Raw genomic sequence first — 19,517 nt, 5'->3', positions numbered from 1 at the left:
TTCATTTCCTTGCAGGGGAAAAAAGGTCCCAGCAGCTACGTGCTCAGTAGACCAAGAACATCGCTCTTTATCACAACAGGGAAGTTCCTATTCTTCAGTTACAGACGGCATCAACAGAAACTTGCTTACATCCAACACATGTAAACCAACTTGTTGTGACACCACAGCGAGACTGAGGACATCTTATCAGTGTGAGACAGCTCAATTCACTCCCATGGACACACCACCCCAGCACTCATACAGTGAAACAGTACATACATGTTTTCCATTACATCACTCAAGAAGGGAATAAATAAAGTTTATTAAAAGCAGTTAAGCGATTGACACAACTCTCCCACGATGCATTGCACAAGTGGAGATGAAATAAGATTGATGGATTATAAAAGAAAATCTGAAAAAAAGTGTGATAAGTGAAATACAAAATCTTTTCATTTAAAAATAAAAACTTAAAATCTGCACCTAGCTGGATAATATCTACAGGTAAACATTCCACTTCCCCCAGATAGTAGTTATTACTATTGTGTAACATCTCTTCTCACAGGATAAAGGTTTACTGGTCAGTGCACTACATGAATCAACAAGCTGGTTTAACTGGTATTGTTTGTATTTCTTATGAAGATACAATAAACAGAATTAAAAAAAATAGATGTCAGTAATTACATTTAAAGATCACAGGTGTGTCCACAGGTAACCTGAACTCGAGTCACGGTTGTGGTGGAAAACTATTGTCAACGGAACATCCGATAAAATGATCGTAATCATCCCATGACTCACCTGTGTGGGCGGAGCCTACCAGGTAACTCCGTTTTACATCCGTTCAGTATTCACTTGAATTCCTGAACAAGAGGTGCAGCGGAAATTATTACAAACTAAACATTCTCACCTGTAGTTGATTTAATAATATAAATGTGGACAACTTTAATCTGTTGTCTTTGAGTTGAACAAAAACGTTTGCGTGTATGTAGCCGAATTCAATATCATAATCTTTTCTTAAACATTCTTTAAGTTATAATCTCCGTCTGTTTGTGTCTAGTTTGCTGCAACCAGCCCTTTAAATAAAGCTTTTGTTTTGAATACAAGCGGAAGTGACGTAGTCGCTGTTGCTACACACAACCCCCCTCCCCCCCCGGTGGTCAGCTGACCGTCGGTCGGTCCGGTGACTGTCAAATCGCTGACGCCTGCGCCTCCGTGACCCGGTTCCCGCAGCACCTGGCCGAGGCGGGTCTCCGTGTCGCCCCGTTACCGGAGCTCCTGGCCCGCGCCCCCGCCTGCTTTCATCTGGAGGCCGGGGCATTAGCATAAAGCTAACCGAGCTCGTTGCACCGAGAGTCGGACCCAGATTGGTCCCACTCCCGAGGCCGGTCTGCCGGTCACTTCTCCCCGGAGCCTTTGCCCCCCATCCCGGGAGCACCATGGCGGTGCTGGACATCGCCATGCAGGCGCTCGCTGTGTTCGGCTTCATCCTGTTCTTCGTGCTGTGGCTGATGCACTTCATGTCCATCGTCTATGTGTAAGTCAACGGCTGAGCTAGGCTAACCGCGGCTAGCTAACGGTTAGCCCGTCTCCCGTCTTTTATCTCAAATTGTGTTCCTTGGTATTTGTGACTTCCAGATAAAACACGAAAGGGGGACACGTGCATTTTCTCTGCGGGGTCCTGGGGGTGTGACGGTCGGTAACACCTCTGCGTCTGAGCGGGTGTCTGTGGGGCGTTTTCTTGGTTAGCCGCTAGCCGGCTAGCTGTGCCAGCTAACGTTAACTGCACTCGCCCGGGGACCCGTGTCTAGTAAACAGAGACTTCATTCACATAATCGACCCACTTCATCAGGGGTGGGACGTGTCTCCCTTCGTATAGATCTCGGCTCGGTTCCGTCCCGGTGTTATTCGAGTTTCTTCTGTTCTCCGGACGCAGAGCTTTGACCCGGTTCTGGTCCGCGCGGTGAGGGATGTGTCCCGGGTCGCTCTGCAGCCCGCCGGGGCTCCTTCCCTCTCATTACATTACATTACATGTCATTTAGCTGACGCTTTTATCCAAAGCGACGTACAATAAGTGCATTCAACCATAGGGTACAAACTCAGGAGAACAAGAAACAAGAAAGTGCAATTTCCTCAAATAAGCGAATTTACAATTTGCTATAGATGAGTGACGTCACAAGTACAATTTAAGTGCTGCAATTTGTTAGTCTTTAGTCGAGGTAGAGTCTGAAGAGGTGTGTCTTTAGTTTGCGGCGGAAGATGTGAAGGCTCTCTGCGGTCCTGATGTCTTCAGAGAGCGCGTTCCACCATTTCGGCGCAAGGACAGCGAAGAGTCGAGACCTAGTCGAGTGTTTTGCTCTCAGTGAGGGAGGGACGAGTAGTTTTGCAGATGCAGAGCGGAGAGTGCGGGTTGGGATGTAGGGTTTGACCATGTCCTGGATGTAAGCTGGACCCGATCCATTCACAGCATGGTACGTGAGCACCAGTGTTTTGAACTGGATGCGGGCGGCCACCGGTACCAGTGAAGAGAGCGGAGGAGTGGAGTAGTGTGGGAGAATTTCGGAAGGTTGAAGACCAGTCGAGCTGCTGCATTCTGAATGAGCTGCAGAGGTCGAATGGCGGTGGCAGGGAGACCTGCCAGGAGGGAGTTGCAGTAGTCCAGGCGGGAGATGACAAGAGCCTGAATCAGTACCTGCGCTGCCTTCTGAGTGAGAAGGGGACGTATTCTCCTGATGTTGTAGAGCGTGTATCTACAGGATCGCGTTGTCGCAGTGATGTTGGGAGTCAGGGAGAGTTGGTTGTCGAGTGTGACGCCGAGGTTCTTAGCAGTCGAAGTGGGCGTTAGCACAGAGTTTCCAAAGTTGACTGTCAGGTCCTGGGTAAGCGAATCATTTCCGGGAAAGAGAAGTAGTTCAGTCTTGTCGGGGTTGATTTTCAGATGGTGGGCGGACATCCACTGAGAGATGTCAGTTAGACAGGCAGAGATCCGAGCCGCCACCTGGGTGTCCGAGCGAGGGAAGGAGAGAATTAGTTGGGTGTCATCGGCATAGCTGTGGTAGGAGAAGCCATGCGAGCGAATGACAGCGCCAAGAGAGTTGGTGTAAAGCGAAAACAGGAGGGGACCCAGCACGGAACCCTGAGGAACTCCAGTAGTAAGAGGACACGGTTCCGACACGGATCCTCGCCAGGTTACCCGGTAGGTGCGGCCATCGAGGTAGGACGAGAGAAGGGAGAGAGCAGAGCCTGTGACACCAAGTTCTTGAAGGGAGGAAATAAGGATCTGGTGGTTGACCGTGTCAAATGCAGCAGAGAGGTCCAGAAGGATGAGGACAGAGGAGAGAGAGGCGGCTCTAGCAGTGTGGAGTTGCTCAGAGACAGCAAGGAGAGCAGTCTCTGTAGAGTGGCCTGCCTTGAAACCTGACTGGTGGGGGTCAAGGAGGTTGTTACAGTGGAGATAAGAGGAGAGTTGATTAAAGATAGCACGTTCAAGGGTTTTGGACAAGAAGGGAAGAAGAGAGACCGGTCTGTAGTTGTTTTCTTCAGAAGGGTTGAGGGTGGGTTTCTTCAGGAGAGGGTTGACTCTTGCCTCCTTCAGAGAATTGGGAAAACAGCCAGATAACAGAGCGTTGTTGATGAGAAAGGTAAGGAACGGAAGAAGGTCAGGTGCGATAGATTGTAGAAGATGTGATGGAATGGGGTCAAGAGGGCAGGTGGTCGGACGGGCAGAGGTTACTAGGGTAAGAATTTGGTTAGGAGAGAGGGCGGTGAAAGAGGGAAGTGAGGGCGAAAGAGGTGAGGTCGGTGGGACGCGAGAAGTAGGTGGTGGGTTTGAGAAGGAGGAGCGTATGTCAGCTATTTTCTTGGTGAAGTAGTTGACAAAGTCTCCCGGAAGAAGGGTGGAGGGGGGAGGAGGGGTAGGGGGTTCGAGGAGATTGGAGAAGATCGAGAAGAGTTTTTTGGGGTTAGAGAATGAGGATTCGATTTTGGACTGGTAGAAAGAGCTTTTGGCAGCAGAGATAGAGGCAGAGAACGAGGAGAGGAGAGATTGAAATTCAAGCAGGTCGTCAGGTCGTTTATATTTACGCCATCTCCTTTCCGACGCTCGCATGGTGGCTCTCATGGCACGGACCTCTCCTCTCCTCCCTGTTCTGGTGCTTTTAGGCTCGGATCTCTCCGCTGGTCTCAGTCACTAAAACAAAACCCGGACACGATCACTCGATCAACGCGTTGTAATCGGACGTTTAATCTCTATCTGGGGGACTTTAAAACGACACATTTAAATTCTTAACAATGCATATAAAGTAAGAACACCTTCTGTTGCAAGATGAACATCACCAGCTCGTCACCGAACTGCGACTTCCCAGCAGCCAATCAGCGTGCAGCTAGCCTAGCATATGTTAGCGCTGAGCGCTCTGATGTTCATAATAAACAAGGGACACCTTTTTAAAAAGTATCCAGAGACACCTCCGAACTTACGGGGGTGAAAATATCCACCTCGCGCTAATTCACTGATGCCCTGGTAACCAGGTAACAGCCAATCAGAACGCAGCAGGAGGCACGCAGGTGAGCTAGCGTAGCATTTGTATTTATTTGTTACAGGATTTCATTCTAAAGGCCGCCGCGTGTTTCTGCGTCTTTACGTCAACGCGCTGGTTTCACTTCCTGGTTGTAAAGTCCTGCGTGTGTTGCAGAGCGATTCACTTCCAGAACAACAGGTGGAGTCACGTGTTTTGTTGAAGACGACCTGGAGAGTCACGTCTTTGTGTGTAGAAGTCGCTGGTTGCTTTATTTATTTATCACAGACCTTATTGCCCCGTGCATCCACACTGCTGCTTTTCATCAAGGACACATTTGTCCCGTATTTTCCTCCACGACTTTGTCCCCCTCGTTTGTGGAGATCTCCCTCCATGAATCAGAGGCCATCCGGCGTCCTCATAGTCCGCCAATGACGGCTTGTACAAGCGCTCATATTTAAAAGCTCTTCAATCCGATCCGTTCTCTCGTAAACGTTCTTCCTTTTAATAACGGCCGTATTGTGCTGTGAAAACGGAGACGTGAGACTCCGTAAAGGACGTAGTCAGAGACCGATCACAGCCTGGTGCTGCAGGACGCTGCGTCGCTTTAGACGCTAGACTAGAAAAATGGGTCAACGCACACAAGGAGGCGTGAAAAGACACGCGTCCCCTGCGCGTCCCCTGCGCGTCCCCTGCGTCGCTCTGAAACAAACGCAGAAGACTTAATCTGAAGGATTTCAAAGCAGAAGCAAATAGTTCTGATCCTGAAGGTGACATCATCTGTTCAGGGAACCTGCTGTGACGTAATAACCAACTTCTGTCCCACTCAGGCGTCTCCATCTCCACAAGAAAAGGTCGGAGGTCAAACAGCCGTTTGTGCAGCTGGTTGGAGTTTCCCTGCTGAAGCCGCTGAAGGGCGTCGACCCGAACCTGATCTCCAACCTGGAGACCTTTTTCACACTGGACTACCCAAAGGTGAGCCCACTAGCTCCCCGTAGCCCGAGCGGCGCCCCCCAGCAGGGCGCGTGTTCTAACCCTTCCTTTGTGCGCAGTACGAGATCCTGCTGTGCGTCCAGGATAAGGACGATCCCGCCGTGGACGTTTGTAAAAAGCTTTTGGGCAAATATCCAAACGTCGACGCTCGACTGTTCATCGGTGAGCGAAGACTTCTGTTGGTTTCCTCTCGCTGTAATGGCGCCTTCGTTAGCAGCTAACGTTAGCCGGTGTTCGTTCTTTTGTTCTCAGGGGGAAAGAAAGTTGGAATCAACCCCAAGATCAACAACCTGATGCCGGGCTACGAAGGAGCCAAGTACGAGCTGGTGTGGATCTGTGACAGCGGCATCCGAGGTCAGTGAGGTCACACGACCAACATCAGCGCCGAGTCCCTCGTCGGGTTATTAATGCTGACTGTGTGACAGTGAAACCCGACACCCTGACCGACATGACCAATCAGATGACGGAGAAGGTGGGATTGGTCCACGGGTTGCCGTATGTCTCCGATCGACAAGGATTCGCCGCCACGCTGGAGCAGGTAATGCTAACGAGTAGCGAGTGCTATGGAAGCGAGCGCAGGCCCGTCGCAATGCGCCATCAAGCGCTCTGAAGCCTCGCGCAATAACTGTTGGTGATCTAAATGAACGTCACCAACATTTAAGTTGATCCTCTGTCCCTCCTTGTGGCCGGGGGGGCGGGGCTTATGCAGCACGCCACAGACACAGAGCGACACCGACGGGTGAAGAGAAGCAGTGAGCCCAACTAAGCTAAGCTAACTAAGCTAAACTCTCGCCCAAACAACAACCGTCCGCCCGTCTTTAACCTGAACTACTGTCGGTTCCTCCGGACGGCTCCTTCGCCTCTTTGGGCGGGAGGGACGCCGTCCTGCGGCCGATGCTTAACATGCTGCAATAAATGTTGGCACAACAAAAGTGTGATATTGTGGCAGCCATAACCGGACGCCCGTTTCAATGTTAAACTGTTTGAAACGCTTTTTTATTACCGCTGCATGTGGTATACTGCATACCCGGGGGTCGTCGTGGCGCAGGGGTTAGAGAAGGTGTGCTGGGAAGCGCAAGGTTGGTGGTTCGATTCCAGGCTGCCCCATAGCAAGACACCTAACCCCTAATTGCTCCCCAGGCAAAAATGTGAAAAAGCCACGTGTTTAAAGTGTAATGTAAGTCGCTTTGGATAAAAGCGTCTGCTAAATGACCTGTAAATGACCTGTATGAAAGTCAATCTTGATTATTCCAAAAGGCGTCCCGCTGGGATCCAATTCAGGACTTTTACTTTCTATATTTCTAATTATCTTCCAAAATTCTGTTCCTATCACTTGTCCCGTTTTAATAAAGATTAAACCGGCGGTGTTTTGCAGCGCTAACAGATGCTAACGCTAACCCGTCACCAGGTGTATTTCGGGACGTCCCACCCTCGCTCGTACATCTCTGCCAACGTGACGGGAATAAAGTGTGTGACGGGGATGTCGTGTCTCATGAGGAAGGACGTGTTGGACCAGGCCGGCGGATTGGTCGCCTTCGCTCAGTACATCGCCGAGGATTACTTCATGGCCAAAGCCATCGCTGACAGGTTAGCGTGCTAGCATGCTAGCGTTAGCGCCGGTTGAGATAAGTTTTGTTGATGTATTTTCTTTTAATGCCGTCTCTCCCGTAGAGGCTGGAAGTTCTCCATGGCAACGCAGGTGGCGCTGCAGAACTCTGGGTCGTACTCGATTGGCCAGTTCCAGTCCCGAATGATCAGGTGACCTCAAAGCCGTACAGCTAATAGTCACTTGAGTTGTATGCTTTATGTTGTTAGGAAAGGCTGGTCGATTCTACTATTTTTATTTTCATCTCTTATTTATTCATTTATTTATGCTCTTTCACTTAAACCGTAATGCTTGAATGAGTTGAACGTTTTATTAAATATCTGTTCCATTGCGTGTGGTCCTCCGATGTACTTTGTGTCCTCAGGTGGACCAAGTTGAGGATCAATATGCTGCCCGGCACCGTGCTGGAGCCCGTCTCCGAGTGCTTCCTGGCGAGCCTCATCATTGGCTGGGCTGCTCACTACGTCTTCAGGTAGGCAGACACCTGCTCGATGATCGTCCTCGTGCTTCTTCTGTCCGTGAATCTATTTCACCATGTCTTTGTTTGGTGAGCTGCAGGTGGGACATGATGGTCTTCTTCATGTGTCACTGTCTCGCCTGGTTTATATCGGACTACATCCAGCTGACTGGCGTTCAGGTACATTTAGAATCATTGTTACTTACTTATTTTTTCTAGAGAAATATTAAAATGCCGGATCGATTATATACAGATTGCAAGAACATATTTTAGCCTTTTATTTTGAAAGGTTACAGTGAGATGTTTGGATTTTATTTTGTAAACTTGACACTATTTTTAGTTGCGTGTTTCATCCTTTTTATTGACGTTGACGAACTGTTTGTAATAACGTTCGATTAGAGACTAATACGGACGAGACGTGTGGTTATTGATCGATGACATCATCTGGCAGGGCGGCCCGCTGTGCTTCTCCAAGCTGGACTTCGCCGTGGCCTGGTTCATCCGGGAGTCCATGGCGGTGCAGATCTTCCTGTCGGCGCTGTGGGACCCGACCATCAGCTGGAGGACCGGCCGGTACCGGCTGCGCTGCGGCGGCACCGCCGAGGAGATCCTCGACGTGTAGTCGGCCAGAAACAGACTGTTTTTGTTTTTTATGAGAGGAAATGAAGTGTCTGTGTGTGTGTGTGTGTGTGTGTGTGTGTGTGTGTGTGTGCGTGTGTGTGTGTGTGTGCGCGTTTTTACCTATTTATGTTTTTTTGGTGCTAAAACTAAATGATGCCAGAACAAGCCAATGAGAGCGCAGGAAGGAAGAGTGAGTGACGCGTCGCGCTGAATCGTATGATCTTTGATCTGAGCGGAAACGGCCAATCAGGAGGAGGAAGAAGTCGCTCTCCTGATCGGCTTGTGAGCGTTTATTTTATTGTTTTTGGAAGATAAAATAATTACAAGTAAATAGGACTTCATGTTCAGATAGAACAGAAGTCAGAGCGGCGACTCATCAGTATTCACAGGTGATCTTCAGTGTTTAGTTCGGAAACAAACACTAAGTTGTGATTAATATTCACAAAGAAAAAAACCAGTGGAGACAATTTGTTGTGTTAAAAACTTCTCCAAAGATATTTATTTAAATGAACTCGTCAGCTGGAGGGGAAATATCAGATTTTGACTATAAATCGTCTGTCTGGTGGTTTTCTTTAGTGTCAACATTTAAGACAAATCAGCCAATGAGGAGTGAGGATTAAATATTAAGGACAAAACAAACAAAAACATGTTTTTTAGCAAATGTTTCCCAAAAAAACACACGTTTTGTAACATTGTCTTATGTTTCTCATAATTCCTGAATGTTATATATTAATATTTCTTTCAAAGTATTTTCTTATTCCACAAAATTATTGTCATTGGAATAAGATCTTTATTTAGTTTTTACTTCATGTTGTTGTGAGAATTTCTTTTTTCACTGTTACAAAGTTGCTCATTCTGGAAAAAGATCTCATAACGACAACTTCTTCTTTTCGTGATGATTCAAAAACAAAATTATTATAAAGCTGTAAAATCTTTATTTATAAAAACTGTCGAGGGTGAATGAAGAGATCTGAATCTTAAAGAAAATGTCTTAATTTATTAACTTTAGTGAATTATTCTGAGCGTTGAAGTTGAATTGACTCAAACCAGATCGGCCAATGACATCGCAGCAATTCTGATTTGAGAATGTAATCTCACATTTTTCCTTATAAATATATTCTTTAGATTTAGTTTTCGTCCCCAACACAAAAACAAGCGCTGAATGATTCCAGTATTCTGACACTTTAAGGTCAAAACATTTCAAGTGATTCGAAACATCCGATAAAAAAACAGGACCAAATATTAACGAATACAGAAATGAATGAATACATTTCTGAACCTTTGCAGTCTAAACACTGTGTGTGTGTGTGTGTGTGTGTGTGCGCGTGCGAGCGTGCGTGCGGGGTTTGGTTGATGACGTCAGCTACAAGTCGGACGAACCTCAGTTTCCGTCGTCCAATAGAATTCTTGCGTTCACTGTTGTGTTTTGTTTTTTTATGACAAATATCTGCTGTAGTCTGCGAACCGACCAATCACAGTGAAGGATGGCGGCCACGCGGGAACAATAAAGGTTTATCCTTCTGAAGGTGACATTTAACGCGTGTTTGTCTCTCTCAGGAGCAGCTTGTGGGCGGAGCCTCTAGAAATCCAGCAGCAGCCATTGGTTGGCAGATTATTTGTTTGTTCAGTGACTCATGTCACCACTTCCTGTCTCACTCCCTGTTGCACAAAAGTAGAATAAAGAAATCCAGGATGAGTGAAAAAGCGCAGCTTGACTTAGTTTGATCTTAATCGCTTGCTGAGCCGGGATGAGGGGGAGGAGTTAAGTCAATCCAGGTGCACACATCTGGGATCAGTCCTCGGCTTTCTTAAGTAGACCACGGTGTCCGTCACAGGTCTGCTGATGCACAGATGGAGGAGACGCGCGCGGCACGTTTTTAACCAGAACAAACAGGAAAAGATCAAAGATAAAAACCGTTTGCAGGCTGTAGGTTTGCAGACGGTGTAGAAACGACCTGCTCACATATGAATGTTTAACGTAAACTGATGTCAGCAGGTGAGAAGGAGGCTCATTTGTCTGCACTGGGGGGCTCCAGGCTGCAGCCCCGCTGAGGACGTGGTCCTTGTGTTACACCAGGCAGCCCGTGATGGGGGGATTCAGGGTGGGACAGATACTGCTCCACCTCTTCATACATGCTACATTCTCCAGTGCACCAAACACTATCACCACGTACGGAATGTGTGGAAATCCTCTTTAATGTGACGCATTCTTCTGTGTCCATGAAGGTAATAAAGATGTGAGCCAAGGACTTCAGTGGCAAACACACACTGACAGTACGACAAATAGTGCTTTTATTAACAGCCTGGCTTAGAAAACAAGCTCAGTGGCAAACAGACTAAATAAACCACCACGGCTTCCTGTCCGGGTTTAATTCAACCTGCTTTCGTGCAACCAAGTCAAAGCTGAATTCATCAAGGATGACTTCAATATCTGATCAATCATATCTAATCTAATCAATACAATAAACACAGCACAGAAAGCCCAGTGCCATCGGCTCCCACAATGCATCAGTACCACTTAACATTAGCATAGCAAAACAAAATAATCACTAAAATCCTCTGGTCAGATATTCTGAAAGGTTTTAAACGACAGTTTGTTTTTCTTTATTGGTAAACAGCTTTATGTTTTCATGTCTTAATGTTACACGTAACAATACTTGTTACACGTATTACTCATCAAAGTACACAGCGTAAATATATAGAACCTGTACTGTAGTATTAAAATGTAACATGTTAAATACTCAACATTGCAATACATGAATTATGTCCAAATAAAATAAATATACTTGTCAACTGTAACAAGTATTGTATTAAATATTCTTCTATTTTATATTTAAATACAACTCAAAGAGCATCTTACAAGTTGTGTGGTTACACGTATTACATAACAAGTAATACTTCATGTTCACGGTAGTAAGTGCAGGTATTGTATCTGATATACTGATACATGTTCAACCTCTTATAGTACTTCAAAGTGTACTCACAGAACGCACTTGGTACTACAATGTCAGTCAGAACCTGCAGCCGGTTTCCTTTGGCTCTGATTGGTCGCTGTTGTGATGGACTGAGTGGGCGGAGCTACTCGTTATAAAAGTCATACGCCCTGAAACAGGATGTGACGTCATGAGGAAAATACATTCACTTCCTGTAAAACAAGAAACCTTTTCAGGTTCAGACTTAAAAACAGGTAGAAACTTCAATACACTGGAGAATGTAAAGATAAACAGTTTGGAAGCCATTTAAACAGGAAGTGATGTCATAATGAGAGAATTAGTTGGTCCAATTAAAGGCACGTGGTTTGACCCCCGTCCCCCATTTTTACTAATTAGGTTTCCTAATTATCACATTAAGTTTAAAAAAACTTTCTTAAACGTGACTTTTGTCGGCTGTTAAAAACTATTCTATTCAATTAAATCATATTTAATATTTTGCTGTAACAAATAAAAAACAAGTACCAAACAAAACCCTTAAGACTTGAATTTAAAAATAACTTAAAACATAATATTGCATTTGTTGTCATTTCATAGCTAAACAAACAAGCAGTATTATTATTGTTTAAGAGTCAGAAGGGTGACTGGAACACAGCAGCTTTCTGGTTTTTTGTGGCTTATTTCCTGTTTCCGGAATAAAATTGTAATAAACGGGAGATTTAAAAAACAAGAGCTGGAATCGAATGAAATGTTTTTAATAGAAAAAAGGGAAACTTGAAAATCAACCAATCACAGCTCAGCTTGTTACACACTCACACACAAGTATGTATACATCTATATACGTGTATAGATGTACACAGACACACATACAGATGTATAAATACACACACACACAGGTACGACAGCGAGCATTGAAAACATCACCGGCTCACGTTTTAAAACACAAAATGATTCCAAATAACTAAGAAACTTAAATCAGCACAAACAACCAGCGGATGGACTTAAGACAGCAGAATAATTCATAGAGTGAAAATAAGGCACAGAAGACTTAGAGGACTGAATGAGACGCAGTGAGGACCCGGAACTGACACTTCAAACTATTCAAATCAAAACAATAAAAAAAGGAAATCAACTTTTTCTTTTTAACATTCAGACAGAAAAACGTTCAAACCTTATTGGCTCGTTGGACTCTCTTACCCACAATGCCTCGCTACTGGCCGCTCAGTCTGCTCAGGAATGTGCTGTGTAACCTTGGTAACCGCTTCACTTGTTACTGTGATGTCAGAGTGTTTGTAGGCACAGAACGGTCCAGTCGGAGATCCCATTAGTCCATCTGCTCCCCACCTGGGCCAATCAGAAGCCCCGCTCAAAGCATCACAAGAAGGGGGCGGAGTCTGTCAACAGCAGGAGAACCTGGGGTTAAAGGTCAGGTGGTGGACTTGGAGAAGGAGACCCGGAGGTTAAAGGTCAGATGGTGGACTTGGAGAAGGAGACCCGGAGGTTAAAGGTCAGATGGTGGACTTGGAGAAGGAGACCCGGAGGTTAAAGGTCAGATGGTGGACTTGGAGAAGGAGACCCGGAGGTGCTGGTTGTGGTCCAGCTGGTGGTCATGCAGAGCGATCAGAGCCTCGATGGCCTCCTCCACAGACGCCAGCTGCATCAGAGCCATCTTCCTGTCCTTCCTGTGACATCAGAGGAAGTGACATCATTACATTGAGTTCTCGTTCCATAACTGAAGGGTTCAAACTGCTGTTGTTACTCACTGGAAGAACTTGAAGGCTTTAACTGTGACCCCAGCAGAGGAAAACAAGTCCTTCAGCAGCTCCTCACTGACCGAAGACCTGACGACAGACACGTCAAACCCTGACACGTGTGTATCACATGTGTATCACATGTGATACCCATGTACACTTATTACCTGTACATTATATACAACATCAACACCACCAACGACGGGACTATCTGTCAATCAGCGTGAAGACGCGTCTTTAATACAAAATACATGATAATATATACTGCAAAAATCATCATTATAAATATATATTTATAATGATGATTTTTAAAAATGTTAAATATATATATAAATATAAATATTTGATAAAATGACCAGTACCAGTCTACATTTATAGATATTATTATTATGTGTCATTTGGGTTACGGGATGTTGGAGAGGTGAAGCGTCGCCGACGGAGGGAAGATGTTGTTAAAGTTTTTGGATCCGGGCTTTTTGAAGCGGTGGAGGGCGGAGCCTGAGTAGTCCCAGGTCAGCGGCTGCTCCTCTGGCCCCGCCCCCCCGCGGGGCAGCTGCACCGCTTGGTGTTTGGACGGCATCACCCGGATCACGTTGCCGTGGAGACGATGCCCGTTTAGATGACTCATCGCTGTCAGGAGTGAGAATATATTATATATCTAATATTCATCTTTAATATTTTAATTTCAGGTGTTTCTTGTTTAAAATGTGAACTGGTTGGTGTTTTTTCAAAGCTTTACATAAAGTCTGTAAAACATCTCAAATCGATGATGTAAGATCATTTTTCCATCATGCAAACATGGATTTAAGATAATTACAACTCTTGTATTAATGAATCAAATGATTTAACTGACTTTAGAGTTTCCTGCTGTTGGTAATATTTAAATAAACATGTAGTAGAAGTATTAACATGATTTGTCCTTCATTGTATCAGTAAATGTGTTAGATATGATGTGCAGGCGAAGAAGCGTCGGACCGAGTTGAGCCTGAGTGGCGTCGCTCATCTGAACCAGAGCGTTTTCCTTCTTGTTGAAGAGGATTTTAACTCTCTGAACGTCTCCATAAACACCTGAAAACACACAAACACGCCGTCAACGTCCACGTCCACGTCTCAGCGTCCTGCTGACGAACAACGGAGGCTCTCACCAAACAGGATGAAGAGGCAGCGAGGAGAGGCGCTCTGCGGAGACAAACAGGGTCAGTACGGTCACCTGAGAGAGCAGCGCCCGGAGACAGCGTGAACTCTGACCTCTGGGTTAAGGTTGGACACCAGCAGCACCGAGTGACCAGCAGGAGGCGCCACCTGCAGGGAGACACCAGGAAGAGACAGCAACGGGCCGGGGACGACCGCCATGGACAGACCTGAGGGAGAAGACACACAGTCAGGGGACAAAGGGAGGAGGAGGAGGAGGGAGGAGGAAGAGGAAGAGGAGGAGGAGGAGGAGGGAGGAGGAAGAGGAAGAGGAGGAGGAGGAGGGGGAGGATGTGAAGGAGGAGGGGGAGAAGGAGGGGGAGGAGGAGGGGGAGGAGGAGGGGGAGGAGCTCTTACCTGTGTGTTGGTGGAAGGTCGGCTGGAAAGCTGCTGCTCCGTACGGAGGAAGAGAAACACCTGTAACACACGCAACACGTGAACAGGAAGCGACCGCACACACACACACATATGTATATATACACACACACACACACACAGACACACACACACAGAGACCGAGACCATAAAGTCATGTTTACATTGTTTACTGAGGGAATAATCAGGTGTTTGCTCATAGACGTCTACGCTCCCATAGACGGTTTCATGTTAGACAATATTACGCAGACCGGATAAACACAAAGAAATATAAAATATACCGTTAAAGACCGACGCGATGAGCCTGTATTTTCAGCTCCTGATTCCTGTTGAATGAATCTTTCTTTGTAGTAGTTGCAGGTTATTTTTTTGTGTTTGGTGACTGAGACAACGTGTCAAGAGGGACGAGCGCATTTCATTAGGAGACAATACGTTCGCTTTACCAAATAAATATTTCAAATAAAAGTTTATCGGTACCAAACGGCCCGCGGACCGGTGCCGGTCCCCGGCCCGGTGATTGGAGACCACCGTTCTGTGGGTCCTGAAAAGTCGCCCCCTGGTGGTCAGGAGAGAGAACGCCGCTTAGAGACCTCCACACATCCAGTGTGTTTCCTGTTTGGTTCTTCTTCTCCTTCTTGAGGCCCCGGCTAGCCGAGGTTAGCGTAGCGTTAGCGTTAGCTGGCCTTACCGAAGGCGGCGGCGGGGTCCATCTCTCCGGGCGGGAGGTGGGCTCTGGTGAAGTCTCGGCTCTTGTCGTTGTTGTACTTGACGTTGAGCGTGCTCAGCTTGGAGAAGTCGATCCTCAGCGTGCAGCAGCCGTTGTAGATGTTCTGACCGTCCAGAGACTAGAAGACAGGAAGTGACACGGGTGCAATCGGATTGGTCCCGAGCTTCCTCAGACTCTGGACTGGAGCTCTTTATTCTAATGCTGGGACAAAGGTCCGGGTCCAGACTGAGTGTGTGAGATGGTGCACGTGACTCACAGCCCTGGCGTGGTGAGCGTGCACGATGTCGCTGAACTGCAGAAGAACCTGAAACTGATTATTTCTGGTGAACGTGATGATCTTCAACACCGAGCCGAACTTACTGAAGATCTGCAACCACACAATGATAAAACTGTGAAACCAGTAATATACAAACATAATAATGGTAATACGAACAATACATGTGGTAATAATAATCATTAAGATTAGTACAAATCTAAATATTGTAGTCATAACAACAATAATTCTACTAACGGTTATAATAAGGAATAAAGTGATTGACAACCTGCTGCAGGACCTCCAGAGTCACCGGGTAGAATAAATTCTCCACGATGATTCTCAGGACGGGACTCTGACCTTGCGCTAAGCCCCGCCCCTCTACCCCTGACGCCATGTTCCCAGGATGCACTGCTGCTGCACTGATGGCCTGCAGAGCCGCTCCCTGTCAACAAACACGTTTCTAGAATTAAAAAATGATCTATATATTACTACGGTAAAAAAAGAGAACGCTGCCATATCATTCAATTTGTCTGTATTCATTCATTATTTGAATTTTTCTTTTAAAACAGATTGAATATATATATAATATATATATATATAATATATATATACACATATATACGTATATATATATACATATATATATGTATATATATATAATATATATACACATATATACGTATATATATATATATGTATGTATATATGTATATATATATATATGTATGTATATATATTATATATGTATATGTATATATATATATACATATATACATACATACATATATATGTATGTATGTATATATATTCTATATGTATATGTATATATATATATATGTATATGTATATATATATATATACATATATATATATATATATGTATACACATGATGTGTGGATTGGGCGGGACTAGAGCTGCAGCTCCTCACGTGATTGGTCAGATTGTCGGTTTTGAGCTGACGATGGGTGGAGTACTGGATGAACATTGGTTGGTTCCTGATAGTGGGCGGGGCCGAAGTGTAGTAGTTCACCATGGTAACAGCCGCCTCCTCGGACGCCATTTCTAAAAACGTGAGAAAGATCATTTAACAAATTGGAGAATCAGAATGAACAAATTGAGATAAAAACATTAATAAGTTACACAAAGTAAAACCTCTTTATTTCTAGCAAAATGAGAAATAAAATACATGAAATTAAACATTAAAAATGTTTAATTTCAATCATTATTCCTAAAATGAAATTGACATTCGACAGAATGAAAAAATCTATTACAGAATAGTTTTGAAATTTACGCAGTAACAAATTTCAATAGTTGGCTATTAGCCACTTTTAGCTCTTAGCTGTTAACGGTTAAATGTTAACCAACTAACGCTATTCCAATGAAATATATTATTATTAATAACTATCGGATATCAGCCGTTACCTGTTTTTAGGCCGTTATCGGGTTAATAACTTCACTTCCTGTTCAGAGACGTCAACAGGAAGCTGAGGCGGGCGTAGGACCGGAGACGGGACGGACTGAGCGCGCTCAGGAACACACAGCCTATCGGTGGCGTCCACTGCGGACAGACAGGTGAGCGGGACGATTATCAGCGGGTGGGCCGGTGATGGGGGGGGCTCACCTGTGCAGGGACCGGAGGAGCTCATGTTCTCAGCACAGCTGGAGGAGGAAGTGAAGCCTGATTCCTACAGAGAGCAACGCAGGAAGAGCGTCAGCACCTTCATCAGGGACGCCGGTGTGTCTCAATCACCATGGCAACACGTCCAAAACCTCAACTCAGGCTCATCTGAGCTGCTGGATTAGTTCATCACTCCCTGGATAAAAGGCAGCGAGACACTTGAGCCACACGGCTCCTGTAGCTCTGTGAATGCTAGTGTGCGTGTGCGTGTGTGTGTGTGTGCGTGTGCGTGCGTGTGTGTGCGTGTGTGTGGTTCTCCTGTCATCAGTGGGTGTGTGTGTGTGAATGGATGAATGATGTCATGTGGGGTTAAAGCACTTTAACACTACAAAGACTAGAAAAGTGCTGCACAAGTTCATCACGTCCTGTACGATGCTGAAGACAGGAACCATTTATTTACAAGAAGAACTTCAGGAGCCGAAGTGGTACGTGATGAAGACCACGCCGTCTCACACCGCGTCTCTCACGCTGTCTCACAATGTCTCACACTTCGTCTCTCACACCGCGTCTCTCACACTGTCTCTCATACTGTCTCTCATACTGTCTTACATACTGTCTCTCATTCTGTCCGTACAGTGTTGCAGGGGGTAGAGAGGGTGTGGGAAGCGCAAGGTTGGTGGTTCGAGTCCCGGCTGCTTCATGTCTCAAGTCGAAGTGTCCCTGAGCGAGACACCTGACCCCTAATTGCTCCCTGAGCCAAATGTTAAAAAAAAGCCACGGGTTTAAAGTGGCTTTGGATAAAAGTGTTTAACATGATCATATGATTCATTAGCCTCATGTGTCTTTACAGTCTGTACACATGTGACGTCCTCTGTGCAGAAACACTCAACACAGGAAAAACCCCAAACAATGAAAAGTATTTGATGGGGAGAATAAAGGGAGGAAACCTCTAGAGACAGAGGACGATCCTCCAGGGACGGACACACTGCGATGGACGTACAGAATGAACAACGTGAAATATGTATAATACATTAAATTCACACAACATTTGGGCTGCAGCGTGTGGTGTTCATCACGTAACGGAACGGGGAAATCTTCTTGTAAATAAATCATAAATAAATAAAAATAAACTCCTTGTCCTCCCCATCTGTAGCATCAGCAGCATCTGTAGCATCTGCAGCATCTGCAGCATCTGTAGCATCTGTAGCATCTGTAGCATCTGTAGCGCTCGTGCAGGACGTCATGGCGGCTTAACGGGTCTTTCCAGCAGCTCAGATGAAGCGCAGCAGGTTCAAGTGTTTCCATGTGTTGTTGTGGTGATTTAGACAAACCTGCTTTGGGGAACCGAAGAGCCTGAACATCTCATCCTGAAGATGATCCGGCTAACTCAGTTTACCACGTAGGAGGTTTAACAAACTCTGAGTTTCTGGTTTCTGAACAGCTGTTTAGACTCGGTTCAATCAACTTAGTCGGTTGACTCAGTTGAGCGCGTGCAGCACCACAGCATGAAAGGATCCACGATACTATGAGTTACCATGACAACCACCAAACAATATATTCACTCCTATTGAGCTGCAAATATTAATGGAAGTGAAGGACGGTTTCCCTTTGTGAAACAAGCCAGAGTTTCCCTCATCTCAGGCTTAACTAACTCTGAGTTTACACTAAACCTGCTTCTTGAAACGGACCCTTGATCTCCCAATAAACCGAAAACGACAAGATCAAGTAAACACAGAGTTACTCATTGTCAACAGGGTCAACAAGATAACAGAATTAGAGGCAAATATACATGACATTATGTAGAATAAAATAAATATGAAATCAAATTAAATTCTTTTAAAAAATGGAAACATTATTGATAAATGTTTGTTAAACTTCCAAAATATTTTTTAGGGTCGCAACTAACAAACCATTGAATTGTGAATTAGGCATTTAATCACTTTGACGTAATAACCTTTAAACATTGTTTAGTCAGATTAAACAAACACGTGACCTTAGGATAAACATTTAAATCTTAATTCCTACACTCAGTTATCGCGGGATTTCAACCACTAAGGTCTCGCGGGGGAATCGCCCCCCTTTGCTCGCGACACCAAAACAAACCCGACCCGAAAACACACCCGACTAAGCAGCGCGTGGAGAGACGGGAATGAGTTTCAGTCAAGTAAACAACAACAACGACGACAAACAGGGGGCGGGGCAGACGGAAGGCGCGCGCAGGTGCGGTTCAGTCGCCACGGAAACGTGCGGTAGCTCACCCGTCCATGGTCCGCGAGGAGGAGGAGGAGGAGGAGGAGGAGGAGGAGGAGGAGGAGGAAGAGGAGTTGTTTGGGTCCGCGAGCCTTCCGCAGCCGCTGCAGAGAGCGATGACCTCACGTCCGATTTGGCGACGTCATGGGAGAACATGGCTGCTCGCGCGGACACGCCTCCGATCGGAGGGATGCGGACGGATCAATAATCATCCTTCCGCATTCAGCCGGTCCGCGACTGTCTGATTACAGCTT

At 45.7% G+C, this 19,517-nt stretch overlaps 2 protein-coding genes across 6 annotated transcripts; one reads left to right on the top strand and one right to left on the bottom strand.

The window, feature by feature from the left end:
- Position 1: 1 nt before the first annotated feature.
- On the top strand, positions 2–9,694 carry ugcg (UDP-glucose ceramide glucosyltransferase). The gene is made up of 10 exons (XM_040197455.2): positions 2–1,510; positions 5,318–5,462; positions 5,540–5,642; positions 5,733–5,834; positions 5,906–6,018; positions 6,889–7,067; positions 7,152–7,238; positions 7,451–7,558; positions 7,645–7,723; positions 7,995–9,694. Exons 1-10 carry the CDS (start codon positions 1,413–1,415, stop codon positions 8,163–8,165), a joined length of 1,185 nt encoding a protein of 394 aa, XP_040053389.1. The 5' UTR covers positions 2–1,412; the 3' UTR covers positions 8,166–9,694.
- Positions 9,695–10,744: 1,050 nt separating this feature from the next.
- LOC120831765 (polypyrimidine tract-binding protein 3) lies at positions 10,745–19,419 on the bottom strand. Of its 5 annotated transcripts, none has more exons than XM_078088540.1 (12): positions 19,272–19,419; positions 16,282–16,457; positions 15,681–15,836; positions 15,395–15,505; positions 15,100–15,256; positions 14,394–14,453; positions 14,094–14,206; positions 13,991–14,024; positions 13,821–13,913; positions 13,253–13,475; positions 12,858–12,935; positions 10,745–12,776 (listed from the first exon to the last, which is right to left on the bottom strand). In XM_078088540.1, the coding sequence occupies exons 1-12, from the start codon at positions 19,417–19,419 to the stop codon at positions 12,644–12,646; spliced, it is 1,482 nt and encodes a 493-aa protein (XP_077944666.1). In that variant the 3' UTR covers positions 10,745–12,643. The 5 variants fall into 5 exon arrangements, with proteins under 5 accessions (XP_077944666.1, XP_077944667.1, XP_077944671.1 ...); XM_078088541.1 differs by having other exon boundaries at positions 16,324–16,457; XM_078088545.1 differs by lacking the exon at positions 19,272–19,419 and adding an exon at positions 16,818–17,201 and having other exon boundaries at positions 16,324–16,457.
- Between the last annotated feature and the right edge of the window lie 98 nt (positions 19,420–19,517).

The sequence above is a fragment of the Gasterosteus aculeatus genome, chromosome 14 (genome assembly GCF_964276395.1).
Source record: "Gasterosteus aculeatus chromosome 14, fGasAcu3.hap1.1, whole genome shotgun sequence".
Lineage (NCBI taxonomy): Eukaryota > Metazoa > Chordata > Actinopteri > Perciformes > Gasterosteidae > Gasterosteus > Gasterosteus aculeatus.
The sequence above is the reverse complement of the archived record's forward strand: the minus strand, read 5'-3'. Positions and strand labels throughout refer to the sequence as shown.

What these genes read in the sequence shown, in the direction of transcription:
- LOC120831765 (XM_078088540.1), bottom strand. Translation starts at nt 19,419, where the DNA reads ATGTTCTCCCATGACGTCGCCAAATCGGACGTGAGGTCATCGCTCTCT. An exon ending in GACCTTCCACCAACACACAG is followed by an intron (nt 14,207 to 14,393) that starts GTAAGAGCTCCT and finishes CTTCTCCCTCAG; the next exon opens with GTCTGTCCATGGCGGTCGTC. An exon ending in CTTCACCTCTCCAACATCCC is followed by an intron (nt 12,936 to 13,252) that starts GTAACCCAAATG and finishes GTCTGTCGTCAG; the next exon opens with GTCTTCGGTCAGTGAGGAGC.
- ugcg (XM_040197455.2), top strand. Translation starts at nt 1,413, where the DNA reads ATGGCGGTGCTGGACATCGCCATGCAGGCGCTCGCTGTGTTCGGCTTC. An exon ending in TCGCCGCCACGCTGGAGCAG is followed by an intron (nt 6,019 to 6,888) that starts GTAATGCTAACG and finishes ACCCGTCACCAG; the next exon opens with GTGTATTTCGGGACGTCCCA. An exon ending in TCCAGCTGACTGGCGTTCAG is followed by an intron (nt 7,724 to 7,994) that starts GTACATTTAGAA and finishes ATCATCTGGCAG; the next exon opens with GGCGGCCCGCTGTGCTTCTC.